This window comes from Polyodon spathula, chromosome 13, assembly GCF_017654505.1.
Source record: "Polyodon spathula isolate WHYD16114869_AA chromosome 13, ASM1765450v1, whole genome shotgun sequence".
In the NCBI taxonomy this organism is placed as follows: domain Eukaryota; kingdom Metazoa; phylum Chordata; class Actinopteri; order Acipenseriformes; family Polyodontidae; genus Polyodon; species Polyodon spathula.
The window spans coordinates 29065878-29079960 of NC_054546.1; the positions used below are offsets into that span (position 1 = coordinate 29065878).

At 37.4% G+C, this 14083-nt stretch overlaps 1 protein-coding gene across 2 annotated transcripts in view; it reads left to right on the top strand.

The window, feature by feature from the left end:
- Positions 1-1056: 1056 nt before the first annotated feature.
- Positions 1057-14083, top strand: part of ephb6 (eph receptor B6) — a 35975-nt gene continuing 22948 nt past the window's right edge. For both annotated transcript variants that reach the window (XM_041267792.1, XM_041267793.1), the window contains exons 1-4: positions 1057-1120; positions 4051-4317; positions 4465-4625; positions 5030-5325. In XM_041267792.1, coding sequence (XP_041123726.1) covers positions 1058-1120; positions 4051-4317; positions 4465-4625; positions 5030-5325 — 787 coding nt within the window. In that variant the 5' untranslated portion in view covers position 1057. The remainder of the gene's footprint in view (positions 1121-4050; positions 4318-4464; positions 4626-5029; positions 5326-14083) is intronic.

Genomic DNA, 14083 nt, shown 5'->3' on the forward strand with positions numbered 1-14083 from the left:
AATATGGTAATTACAAGTAAGATGACCATCAGTATTTCATACTAAATATGTCTTGGATCAGCAATGTCAATGCAATGGTTCTGTATTGCACTAAGGTGGATGGCGAAGACAGACACACTGTCAGATCGGCAGACAGAAAGTGGCACTATAATGGCAATGCAATGGTTCTGCATTATATTAAGGGTAACTTAGATGATTGGTAGAACTCAACCACAGTATGCTAACTACTGTATGCACTTCCCAAATGATTTTAGTGGCAATACAGATAGACAGGCAGTGGCACTACAATGGTAATGCAAAAATGGTTCTGTATTATACTGAGGGAATAAAGTATGGGGCAGCTAGAATACATTATGGATACCATTGATAGAGCAGGACCACAGTTTGCTAACTATACCTTTCCTAAATTATCTTTATTGGCAGACACACAGTTACACAGATAGGCAGTGATATTTATACAGTACAACGGCAAGCTACAATGGCATGATGCTTCCAATGGTTGAATAGGACCGCAGTATGCTACAGTAACTATGCCTTTCCCAAATGATGTTCAATTGCAACAGAGACAGAATTGCACTGCAGTGGCAATGCTAGGGTTCTGTATGATACTAAGGAGCAATAGTCAGGGGTGGAGTAAATTCCTGTTTTCCAATACCAATTCTATTTCCAGTTCCTTTTTAAAATCAATTCGCAATTCCAATTCCCTTTCCCGTTTAATCAATTCCAACACATTATTAATCAAAATTGCAATTAGCCACGTTCTGTTAAAATGAGCTTTTCTCAGTATCAACACGTTACTTAAATTGAAGTGACTGTTTTGTAGTCAATTAAATTGGCATCAAATGAAATCAGTTGAACAATCACAACAATTGTTATGTGTCTGAAATTTTCAATTTTATTTCCTTTAAAGAAATTGGAATTGAAATTGGGAATTTATTCTGGAATTGTGATTGGTACTGGAAATGGAATTAAAGAACAGGAATTGCCCCTACCTCTGGCAATGGTAGATAGATACCATGCTATAAAGACACTTGTGTTGTTTTTTCTCTTGGCAGTGATGCTTCTTGACACGACTCATTCAACGGCTGAGATGGGATGGAGCACACATCCAGACACTGGGGTAAGCAGTAGTATGTCTGTGTGTCTTCATATAGTGTCTTCAGATATGGTACACCGCTGTATTCTATGATTTTCTCCTTTGTCTGGTAAAAGATAACCAGTTTACTGCTGTATTGTTTTAACCAGGCCTGAATGACACAGTTCTTTTTCACATATCCATTTTATTTTATGTTCACAATCCATTTGACTCGCTGTTCCATGTAGATTGTATAAAGTATCCATATAGTCTTTTCTTATATTTACCTTGCCACTTTCTTTAAATCTGCCTTTAACTGGCTTTGAGCTGCTCTGATCTTATCTGGAGAATTCTAAGTGCCAGGACTGAACAGCTTACCTTAGTATTTAACAATAGTTAGTCTGAATAGTTATACTCTTCTCAATTCTCTCTCTCTCTCTCTCTCTCTCTCCCTCTCTCTCTCTCTCTCTCTCTCTCTCTCTCTCTCGTTCTAATAGTCAATTCTCATCAGGACAAACTGGGATTAGACAAATTTCTACATGGTACTTGGCAAATTTAGCAGTCACTTATTATAAATGACTTCTTATGATACAGATTCACTTAACACCAATTATCTGGTTGTGCGAATTAATAAAACATTGCTCAAAATGTACTGTAATTGAAATTGGATTACAGGGTTACTCCAACATCAAAAGAAACAGACACTAGAATTACTGAAAGACTTTTTTTTTTTTTTTTTTGCTGGTTGCTTGAACTTCGCATTAATGACAGTTGACTGTATATACAAAGAGAATATGTGTGGAATGACGATACGAGGTAGGCTGGTTAGTCCCGACACTTAGGATTCTCCAGACAAGCTCAAAGAAGTCTAAGCCAGGTAAAAGCAGATTTAGAGACAATGATAATAAGTATGGGCAGGACAATTCTGAGGATAACAGACCTCCTCGGAAAAAGCAGAATTTACACTCTTTCACAGTTTCGCCATGTTCTACAGCTACATCGTCCTCTTAATTTTCATAAACTGACTGCTAAAGGCACCTGGATTATATACTTAGTTGTTCAGTTCCAGTTTTGTTAAATGAACAAGTAGCTTTGTCTCCTTTAAAAAGTAGGAGTTAATTAAAGACTGGAGTTGAGTTTTTGAAAGTTTGGCCCAGTAAGATGTCTCTTGTGATGTGATGTGAGGTTTTTGTTTGACAGTTTCTAAAGATTTTACTGACACAAATGCTTGCTATATTAAATTGAAAGTTCTTAACCCATCCATGTTTGATATGATTATGTTTACTTGATTTTCATTTTTATCAGCCATTATTAACCCAAATACTAAACACATACTACTCCCCAGATAGCTACTTAAAAGTTCTGCATTGTTTTTGCATATTTTCCCACAGATTTGGATTTAGTAATAATGTGCTGGAGCAACAGAACCTAGAATCACTGAGAATGATTGCAATGCCCTGAAAGATAATTAGTGACTAATGTGTTTGGTAGTGCTCTAAGCCGCCACTCACAGAAAAAGATTTGACAGTTTAGTCCTTTTAATCAGCCATAGTTGCACAAAGGCTGCTTCAAGCTATTTTCAAAGAACTGCAAAAACAAAACATGAAGCATTTTTTATTGAACCGAAACAAATGATGTGGTCTCAAGGTTTGAATTATTTCACCAAGGGTGTTTGGCAGCCCTCTTTGGAGAACTGGCACATACATATAAGTTGTATTTTTTAAACATATTTTTATAAAGCAAAATGTTGGTATTCATTTGGAAATATTTAAAATCATGATACTGAATCTAATATAATTTATAAATGTCCCGTTATAAAAGCTGACCAGTTCTTGCACAGTATTTTTTAACCCCATGCTTTTCTCATGGTTATACAATGCATTAACCATAGGTTACCATGTTTTTTAATGTGTGCTATCATACCTCTCTGTCCTTTACAATACTTACCTATGCTTTATCGTGATTTCACCATGCTGGTGTAAATAGTGTGTGTGTGTAAGGTTGGCAGGGATGGGGTTAAATCTGTCCCTGTCGGCAATCACAGGTGTGGCCATTCCTGAATTAGGTAATTGGTGCTAATTGGGGTGTGGCCACATTTACCAACCGGCCCTACTCAGATACAGAATGAATTTTTTTTTTTTTTTTTTAACTGAAGTGGGACACTGTCCAACTGCTGACACTGCATGTGACAGTGTAGCATTATGGCCCAGGCTGGCTACCTGCAGGAATCAGACCCAGAGACAGAACACTGCAGTTTAAGCACACATTTAATAAACATAAAAACAAACAGGAACAAACAAAACATGGCATGAGGGCCAAAATAAAAGGTTTTAAAAAGAACAACACTTGTAGATTTAACCCCATTCCTGCCAGCCTTACATCAACCCACACACCATTTACACCAGCATGGCTTCTGCCCTGTCACACTATGATTTTACTATGGGAAACATTTAGTTTTTTTTTCTTAATGTGCGTTATCATACCTATCTGTGCTTTACAAAGCTTCCCTGTGCTTTACCATGCTTTCACTGTGCTGTATTACACTTTGCTGTGGAAATATCTTTTTTTAGTCCTTAAAAACATTATTTAAAACAATCCTTAACCCTGCAGCGCTCATTTCTGCATCACTATGATATACTGATTAGCCACCCCTCTATTATATTATTTTTATTTAAATCCAGCCTCACAAATATTTCACATGCAGAACATTATGTGTTGCCAGAAAGTGAAACAAAAATAGTTTTGTACAAAAAACAGAATCCAGTTACACAAATAAATGATGGTTTATATTTTTGATAAGTCTAAAAAAGACACGAGAGAAATACTTTCTTGCCATGTATTTTACGTTTTTTTCTCGTCAGTAGTTCTAGACTCTCTCTCTCTCTCTCCTCTCTCTCTCCTACTCTCTCTCTCTCATCTCTCTCTCTCTCTCTCTCTCCTCTCTCTCCTCTCTCTCCTCTCTATCTCTCTCTCAGTGGGATGAGGTCAGTGTCCTGGACGATCGCAACCAGTTGATTCGCACCTACGAGGTCTGTAACTTCAACCTGCCCAATCAGAACAACTGGCTGGCCACGCCCTTTGTGATGCGAGGCCCCGCCACCCGCATGCATGTGACACTGCGCTTCAGCGTGCGAGACTGCAGCAGCGTGCGGAACGTGGGAGCAAGCTGCAAGGAGACTTTCACCCTGTACTACAAGGAAGCTGACTCCCAGACAGAGGCACTGCAGGGCTGGGGAGAGACGGTGAGGAGAGAGAGGAGACAGAAGAGAGGAGAGGGGAGTGGAGAGTGAGGAGTTGGGAGTGAGGAGTGGAGAGAGGACAGCTGGAAAGAAACCTTCACAGGGAGGCATGGCTGCTGATTCTGACCGTGTCTTGTGGTGGTTTTGCAGGAGGATGACGGAGAGCCGGGAGGTGGTGGCTGGGTGAAGATTGACACCATCGCTGCTGATAAGAGCTTCTCCAGAGTGGAACAGAGCCAACAATATGAGAGCAAGAAGGGCCACAGAATGAACGTCAAGACCAGGAGCTTCGGACCACTCACTCACAAAGGGTGTGTCTGTCTGTCTATGTGTTTTCATGCATGTTTGAGTCTGACTGCATGTGTTTGCCTGTCTGTATGTCTCCATGTGTCCATACGTGTACATCTGTTTGTTTGTTTGCATGTGTGTGTCTGTCTGTGGGTGTTTGCGTGTGTGTCTCTCTCTCTCTCTCTCTGTCTTTAGCCTTTCTAAACATGTATGTGTACTGTGACTATACACCACCCTGTCTATATGTGCCGGCCAGAGACAGACCTCAGTGTCAGACAGTTACACACACAGATAGAACAAGACTTGTTCTAGCGTGACAGTGTGTTTGTCTCGGGTCTGTATTTTGACTCTCTCTCTCTCTCTCTCTCTCTCTCTCTCTCTCTCTCTCTCTCTCTCTCTCTCCTCTCTCTCTCTCTCTCTCTCTCAGCTTCATTCTGGGTTTTGTGGACAGTGGCGCCTGCATCTCTCTGGTTGGTGTTTCACTGTTCTACAGGAAGTGCCCCGAGACATTCCATAGCCTTGCTCACTTCCCGGATATGCCCTCAGGGGCAGAGCCCTCCTCGCTGGTGCCGGTGGACGGGAGCTGTGTGCCTAACGCCCAATCCCAGACAGCCACGCCCCCCAAGTTGCACTGCAATGCTGATGGTGATTGGATGGTGCCTGTGGGGGTGTGTGTATGTGAGGCGGGGTTTGAGTCCAATCAGAACGGGAGCGCTTGTACTGGTAAGACAACAAGATGATTCGGAAATACTAAAAGCAGTTCAGTGGGTCTGGACTCACAGTACTTGCTGTTGTACAGATCAGATGGCCAGTTTCACCAATTGTACTTCAATGAATAATGTAAACCCAGTTAGAGGGTTCGCAGCCTCTCACCTACCTGAGAGTTTGTAACAAACAAAGGCTCTTTATTGGGTAAGGAATTTTTGCTATTTACACCAGAGTGTCAATAGTGTAATTTTTTCAGAAAGGGAAAAACACCCCCAGTAAAGTTTTCATACCCGAAATAAACAGCTCAGGCATTTCACGTAGGGACGGATCGAAGGGGTGTAATAGGAGGATTTGGTAGCCACTGACAGACAGTAGAGATTGGAGAGAGAAAGTTGGCATTACCACTCAGGCTTGCAGATTCATTACAACCAAAACAACCATGTGTCACTACCAGCAATAACACAGTAAAAGCACAACTATCAAAACAAAACACAGTAAAAACACAATTAACAACACAAAACACAGTAAAAACACAACTAACAATACAAAACACAGCAAAAACACAACTAACAAAACAAAACATTTGTATGTGCAGACCTTCAGCCCTTCCACAGTCTGGCAACATGTGTCAGCTGTTTTAATTAATTTTGTAGTTCAAATTGTAATCCAAGTTTGTTATTGTAGGGCTGTGCAGATACATGTTTATACTTGACAGATACATACCGCTCCTAATGTATAACACTGGTATATAATTCACTCAGCGCTTAAATCACTCAGGGCAGAGGTTCATTGCCAGTGATGTGTTCACTCAATGTTCATTGCAGTTGCTTGTATAGATGAGGGAAAATGAGGGAAAGGCAGCTTTTCTAGCTGTGAACTGAACACAATAAAAACACACTTGAGAGACTTACTTGGACAAGTTGAGTCAAGGTTGAGCACAACTGCATTTAAATGCAAAGACTATAGATTATACTGTAAATACAGTATAATCGTAAATCTCGAAAAACTACTCACTTCTAAATCTTTTTGTAGTCATTTTTGTATTACTTTAGTATAAATACATGTTAATTTGGATTCATATGTTGTTTTTTTTCTGACTTTATGTGAACAAAAAGACACACATTTGCCTGTTTTCCCATTGGAAATAGTGATATTTTGAAATATCACTCTCCTGGTCACAAAAGCAAAGTTTGTGGGGAATAATAGCCATTTTCTATACTTTTGAGGCATAAGCAATTAGGAAATAACACTTACTACCCAGGAACAACAACAACAAAAAAATTTACACAGTGTTATCAGAATAGACAGACAGGTTCACGGAAGTTGTCAGAATAATTACAGTATTTGATTGAAAGGAATGCATTCTCTGGGAATACTAGCACAAGGTATATAACTTTCCAGAAAAGACAGATAGAGCTATACCAAGGTGAACTTCTGTGAATAACGGATAAGAAATCAATTACATATAGATCTGTCCTGAGCACAGAACTGTACTGCACACTTTTTACATTGAATAACATGTTCAGTCGATCTCTGTTTGAGCGTGAAATTGGGGTGTCATTCTTTATAGTTTAATCATTTCAACAGCAGCCAAGTGTAAAGTATTTAAAATGTGTAACGGTTTTCAAGAATGTGCATGTCAAATGTAGCATTCATGTTTACTTAGTAATACTATAAGTGGATAGTTTAAGCCAATGTATTTCATATTCATATTTATTCACAGTCCATATCCCCTTCAATCATTGCAGGACATCTTCTCAAACTCCATAGAGTTCACACCAACTGTCTTAAAATTTTAATGAAAAAAAAAATCTGTGCTAATTGTAGTCTCATACGCAAATATGTGTTTCAATAATTTATTCAAAAGCAATGCTGGGCTTCTAATGGTGGCTTTTCTTACTGGTAACAAACATTCTCAATGCTTTCAAGTTAACACCTTTAACCATGTTTAATGCTTAAAGCTACGGCCAAAGGTTTTGCATCACCCTACACAATTATCTCATTTTGCTTCATGAAGTCGAATGAAACCTCACTGAATAATGTTACATTAACATATTGAATTACATACCACTTTGTAGTTTTCCATATACTTAACAAAAAAACTGACAAATTACATTATACAAAAAAAGATGAAAAACTTTTTACACCCAAATTTAGATGAACTTTATGACACTTTTTGCGATATCATTTTGAAGTTTCTTTGATTACATGTTGTTAAACAAATTACGTAAATTAAGTTCATATAGTTTTTTTTTTTTTTAAATGATGTCTCAATCCTTTGACCATAGCTGTACATCCATAACTAGACATAACAAGAAGTCTTTCTCAGTGTCTTCCAACAAGTTTATTTTTCTTCTATCATGTTTGCATATTCAATTGGATGGACTTTTTTTGTACCCTTTAGCAAAGAATGACCCAGATGTCATCCTGCAGCTTGAGGTACATTGAAATTGATGCATTATAGTTTCTAAGCAGCATGTCATCACAATGCCCCGGGATCAGCTGATACCTCCACAGAAATAAGCCCACTCAAGTCATATGAATATATTTCTGTGTGTCTCTGTCTCTCCAGTCACCTTGTTTAGAGAATTCACTTTCCGTCCCGGGGAAATACTCAGCTATTCACGCATGACTGGCCTTTTCATCATCTTGCTCTGAATGTGTCAGCGCTCCCTTCATTTCTCTCTCTATCTCTCTTTCCCTCTCAGATCCACATAGTATGCATGTTTTTATGTTATTGTATGTAACAGTAACAAATACAAACAGAAAGAGCAATGTTTTTATTGGGTCTCTCAGGCTGTGACAGGTTGCACTCCAAAGTATTTACTGCAGAAAGTGTCTCGGTTTTCTATTTTTCCAATTTCACACTAGCATCTCTCTCTCTCTCTCTCTCTCTCTCTCTCTCTCTCTCTCTCTCTCTCTCTCTCTCTCTCTCTCTCCCACCTCCTGGCCTTTTACTCTTCTTCCCTCTCACCCCCCTGTTCTCCCTCTCCCTCTCCTCCACTCCTCCCTTCCCCCTTTTTCTCCTCCAACGTCCCTCTCCACTTTCTTTATTCCATTATTATTTTCACTCTCCCTTTCTGTGTTCCTCCTCCCCCTTATGTCCCCCCACCCCTCCCCTTCTCTCTCGACAGTTGTATTTCCTTGAGAAGCTTTTAATCTCGACAGCAGCCTCCTTAATCCGTGGCTTTTTATGGCAAATCACAGAATAAATTCAGTGATTAGGGGTTAATCCATGCATTACCAAGGTCACAGGGTTAATTACTGACGGTTCATTAGAGCCCACTGCCCTGCTGGGAAAATCCAAACTAGACAGCACACTTCATTAGACCGAAGCACCACAGCTACACCTAACATTCAAAGCAATGTATTAAAAAAACATTAATGCATTTTCTAGTTATGAGGATATTGAGATACATCCATGGAAGTTCTGCCTAGAAATCTTTTTCAGTGACTAAGTTTATTTTAGAATTTATAAATGTAACATTGTTGATTGTTCAATAGTTATGGATAGAGCTTTTTTCATGTTTTCAGGGTCTAAAAATAGGCATTTCAAGATATTTCATGATTAAACATTTTCAAAACCAGTGTTATTGTATCAAACTTGTGGCATAGTAACATTAGTAGCAAGTGATTTTCAAATGAAATTTGAAAAAATCAATCTGTCATGCTTTGTAATTAAGTCGACGAGGTTGTTAATGAACGTATAAAATGCATGTCAACGAGATCAATAGAAACTAATGGAAGCATAATTCGTTGTTATGGAAACTACAAGCGTAGAGGGAGATGGCTGTCCCACAAGCAAGTAGCAGCCAAATGGAAATAAAAAATAATGGGAATATCGATTTTGTGTCTAAATGTGAACTTCTTTTAAAATTGTGCATTTTGTCATGTATTTATTTAGAACACATCACATAGAATATGGTGATTCATGATTATCTGGCGTGCGGGGAAAAATCAGACGGCAGGATTAAAAGGGAATAGTTTGCCACAGCTTACTATGTGCAACTCTTTAAATGTAAATTCTGCAATCTTATTTTGGTTAAAAAGACAAAAAAAATTATTTTCTTGTGTTGACATCTACTTTTGTGTGTATTTTAGTATGTACGATTGTAGGCTATAAAACGTTTAAAGTGCCATTTGTGTTTGTAATTGTTAGTTATTATACATGTATACCATGTATGCAATACTTCATTATATATTTATGAAGCTTTTACAATTATGATAGAACTACTTAACCCGATACACCATTTGTTTACAATTAATTGTTCAGTGAATTCCTCTAATCATACATTTTGTCCGGTACTCTTTGCTCGCCTCCACGATAAATAAATTCAACATGATTAGAAGTAGCCACAGAACACTTACAGTATTATAAGAATATTTTCTATACATACAAACATGTGAAGGTGAAAGTGCACATTGTGCATAAAGTGTGGTGGGAGTCTGACAACATTAAATATGTTTTGGCAAATTCTCGATTCTCGATCACATTCCAAGTGGATCTGTGTATCCTTGACGTCTGTTCTTTGTTCTTGTGTGGACAAAACACAGGTGTTAAAAGCCAAGGTCACTTAAGGAAACATTATTATAATATCAAATATGCTGTTTTCTATACCAAGATTGTATTTTTTCCTCTTAGGTTTTTATTTGTATAATTCAAATAAAATCTACAGTAGAAGTCAGTTGTCATATAATGTACATATCCAGAGTTCAGATAGACTACAGTTGTATTGATAATTTCTTGGTAGTAACTTTACACTGGGTGCAAATAACGATATGTCATATTAGCAATACAACAAACGTTCATAAGGTTACAAATCATTAAAACAAGTGAGTAAATCACATTCATAACCACAAGTATAGAAAAGGCTACAATATTTTCATAACTACAAATTTTGAATTATCTAGGTAGTCTGTAAGAAATTAACTCTTGTACACCTCTCTCTGAATCGTTGGGTTCACAATCAATCAATCGATCATTATTTTATATAGCTCCTTTCATAGTGGACCACCATCACAAAGTGCTTTACAAGATGCAGTAACAACAAGAAAATCCATAATACTTTAAATACAGAGAAATGCATAATACATGATATAAAGCAAAAAAACAAAAAAAAAACAAAACAAACAAACAAAAAAAAAAAACAATGCATAAAACATTAAATACAATGGAAAGTGCATAATACAACAGCCACCGTCTGTTAAATTTCTGTTTCAAGGTAAGTTATACTCTTTTGGTAATTTCCTGGTAGTAACTTTACACTGGGTGCAAATAATGATATGTCATTTTAGCAATACAACAAACGTTCATATGGTTACAAATCATTAAAACAAGTGATTAAATCTCATTCATAACTACAAGTATAGAAAAGGCTACAATATGTTCATAACTACAAATATTGAATTTTCTAGGTAGTCTGTAAGCAATTAACTCCTGTACACTGTAAATAAATGGACAGTGGCGATCTTTAGTAGAAATATTTCTGATCTCTGTTGCGGCTGGGGTCTTTTTTGTTGAAGACATTTTAAAGAAATCGTGCAGCTCTATGCAGTGTGTTCAATAATTTACAGGAAGCAAACTAAACTGGCTGCTAGGTTCCTTCAGTGTAACAGGTAGTGTGTCAATCAGACAAACGATTGCTATGTTTATTTTTAAGTTATAAAAATATGTATATTTACACTATACTTTCAGAAATGAAAATGCTTGCGAGCAGTGGCGGCGCATATATTTCTTAAAAAAAAAAAAAAAACTGCTGAAAGGATGTTCTTTTGGTGGCCTCAATACACTTCAATAGGTACCGCTTTCAATTAGTACACACGTGAACTGCCACTCACAACTGAACAATGACATGCTTGCTGTCTGCCAAAGAGCGCATTTCAAATTCCTGTTTGTGATCGGGCTATTTACTGTCATTCGGGAGAGGTTCAAACTTGAACTCTTCTGATTGGATAATGCAACAGCTTTTACACTTTACAGTCCAAACGGACGCGAAACGAGACCTAACACTGAGTGAGAGATGTGAAGTATGGCCTGACAGCGATAGGGGAAGGAAAAACATAATTTAAAAAAAATAGCTATTTGTTTTGGTTGTCCTAATTTGTCTAAACAGCAGAAAACTGTTGAAGAACCGTCTGAAGACAGAAAGCTAGCCGCTACCATCATCACGTCCTGTGCCAGTCAAACGGTAATTAAATTAGTCAGGATTTGTGAGATTAAATGAAGTGGTTTGCTTTTCTTTGAACACAAAACGTTAGTTAACAAAAATGAACAACCACAAGTATGAATGAAATTGGCTGCTTGAATTTTTGCACCAGGAGTGGCATAAAGTCACCCAACATCAATGTGAAAGACTGGTGGAGAGCATGCCAAGACGCATGAAAGCTGTACTTGAAAATCAGGGTTTTTCCACTAAATATTGATTTCTGAACTTTTCCTAAGTTAAAACATTAGTATTGTGTTATTTAAAAATGAACATGAACTTATTTTCTTAGCATTATTCGAGGTCTGACATCTTCTTTGTTATTTTGACCAGTTGTCATTTTCTGCAAATAAATGCTCTAAATGACAATATTTTTATTTGGCATTTGGGAGAAATGTTGTCAGTAGTTTATAGAATAAAACAAAAATGTTAATTTTACCCAAACACATACCTATAAATAGTAAAACCAGAGAAACTGATAATTTTGCAGTGATCTCTTATTTTTTTCCAGAGCTGTGTGTGTGTGTGTGTGTGTGTGTGTGTGTGTGTGTGTGTGTGTGTGTGTGTGTGTGTGTGTGTGTGTGTGTATATATATATATATATATATATATAATATATATATATATATTAATAAATCATAATGTGAAATTGACAGCTTTGAATTATCGAATACTAATACAATTTTCTAGTCTCAACTAGATTTGATTTAGAAAAAAAAAAAAAAAAATGTTCTTTATTTTTTGAACAAGAAATAAAAAACTTGCAATTGCACAGTTAGTACGTGAGTATTCATTACTCCAACGGTTAACGTGCTCACACTAATGAGTGGAAATTTTTCAAAAAAAAGGGTTTTTTTACTACCGATGCGGCGACGACGCAGGATGTATTATATATATATATATATATATATATATATATATATATATAATATATATATATATAGGTAGAGAATATGTAAGTGTGCAGTTTATTTAAAACTTTCGAACCTTAATAACACAACCAAATAGTGTCTAAGACCCTTCACCGTTATATTTGTTTTCGTGAGGGACTTTTTCAGCCTTTTAGAATGGAAAAAAGACAGCTACGTTTGTAGTTTTTCTACAACAAAAAAGCTAAACATCAACAGAAACCGAACCTGACTCTTGTGTAGTTCAGAATATTATTAGCAGCACGAGAGTGTAACAATACTTCTATTTCAAATGCTCAGGTTAGTGCAGTCTCTATCTCGTCTGTCTCTATCTCGCCATCTCTCTATCTACCTCACTGTGTTTCTCTATCCCTCTTCCCCTTTCTCTCTTTCACCATCACCTTCATTCTCAATTTCAATTTAAAATGCAAATAAGATTCATTGTTATGACACGGTAATTCAGGATTTGTAAAAGCAATTACAGTTAGCACAGATCAACAGGAACTTGATGCATGTTAAAAACAATGTTATTTGCTTTAGTTTGGGGGGGGGGGTGGTGTGCGGGGAGGGGGAGGACGCTTACAACACTATATAACGCTATAAAAGCCGTAGTTCTTATGCTGTGTCTGGTGCTGAAATTGCCTGCTGTGAGCTTTGCTGTGCTAGCCTGGAAACAGGGCAATTGTTGCGTGATGAGTATAGAAGTAAAACGAAATTAGATGGGGAAACTAGGAGATAGAGAGGCAAGGGGGTGGAGGGAGAGTGTAATGTGTTCACTGGGTCTGATATAATTCAGCAATGACGTGGCATTTACAATTTAGATCACTGACCCACTTTTGAGTTGTGTGTCTTCAATTTAGTGGGCCTCTCTCTCTCTCTCTCTCTCTCTCTCTCTCTCTCTCTCTCTCTCTCTCTCTTCCCCATTATATTCTGTCTTGTATAGTTAAATGTGAAAGGAATAAGCGGAGGGCGATATTAACAAGAATGTAGCAGGGTTGACTAAATTTGCCACATTTCCTATAAGACTCATCATTTACAAGCAAGAATATTAATTATTGAGATGTGCTGATACTAATACTCGTGATTGCCATTTCAGAAGTATTTATTTCAGGTATTAAATAAATCCATTCATTGATGTGTTGACTTCAAAACAAGAAAAGCTGTCCTCTTCTGACCTTTACAGTTGAGTATCAATGGCAGTTAACTTCCGCATCAAGTGTTTTAAAATGCTTATGGAAGTGAATTTTCCTCTCATTCAGGGGCGCTGACATTTTTAATGCCATACTGACATACTCAAGGCTGTGACAACTGACAAGGAAAATATTAGTACAGAAATTGTCAAAAGTTGGCTAAAATATCCTGAATCACATGAGCAGAGCATTAATTTAATAACTTGCATGTAGACCAAGAAACAAGTACTGTGCTGGCACTTCCAGCACGCTGTAGCAATTGTTATTTTACTTTCCTTCTCTCCTTCTCTCTTCTGTTCTGCACTCACAAAGACACAACCCCGAGTGAATGAAACATGCAGCTTTTTTATGCAGTTGTACCGAGACCCAATTCATCCAATTGGAGTCTTGGTACAACTGCACGTGAATTAATAAAAGTGCAATTCCCCGTGCTCACATATTATGCTCACCTGTATGTGAAGTGCTGTGAGATC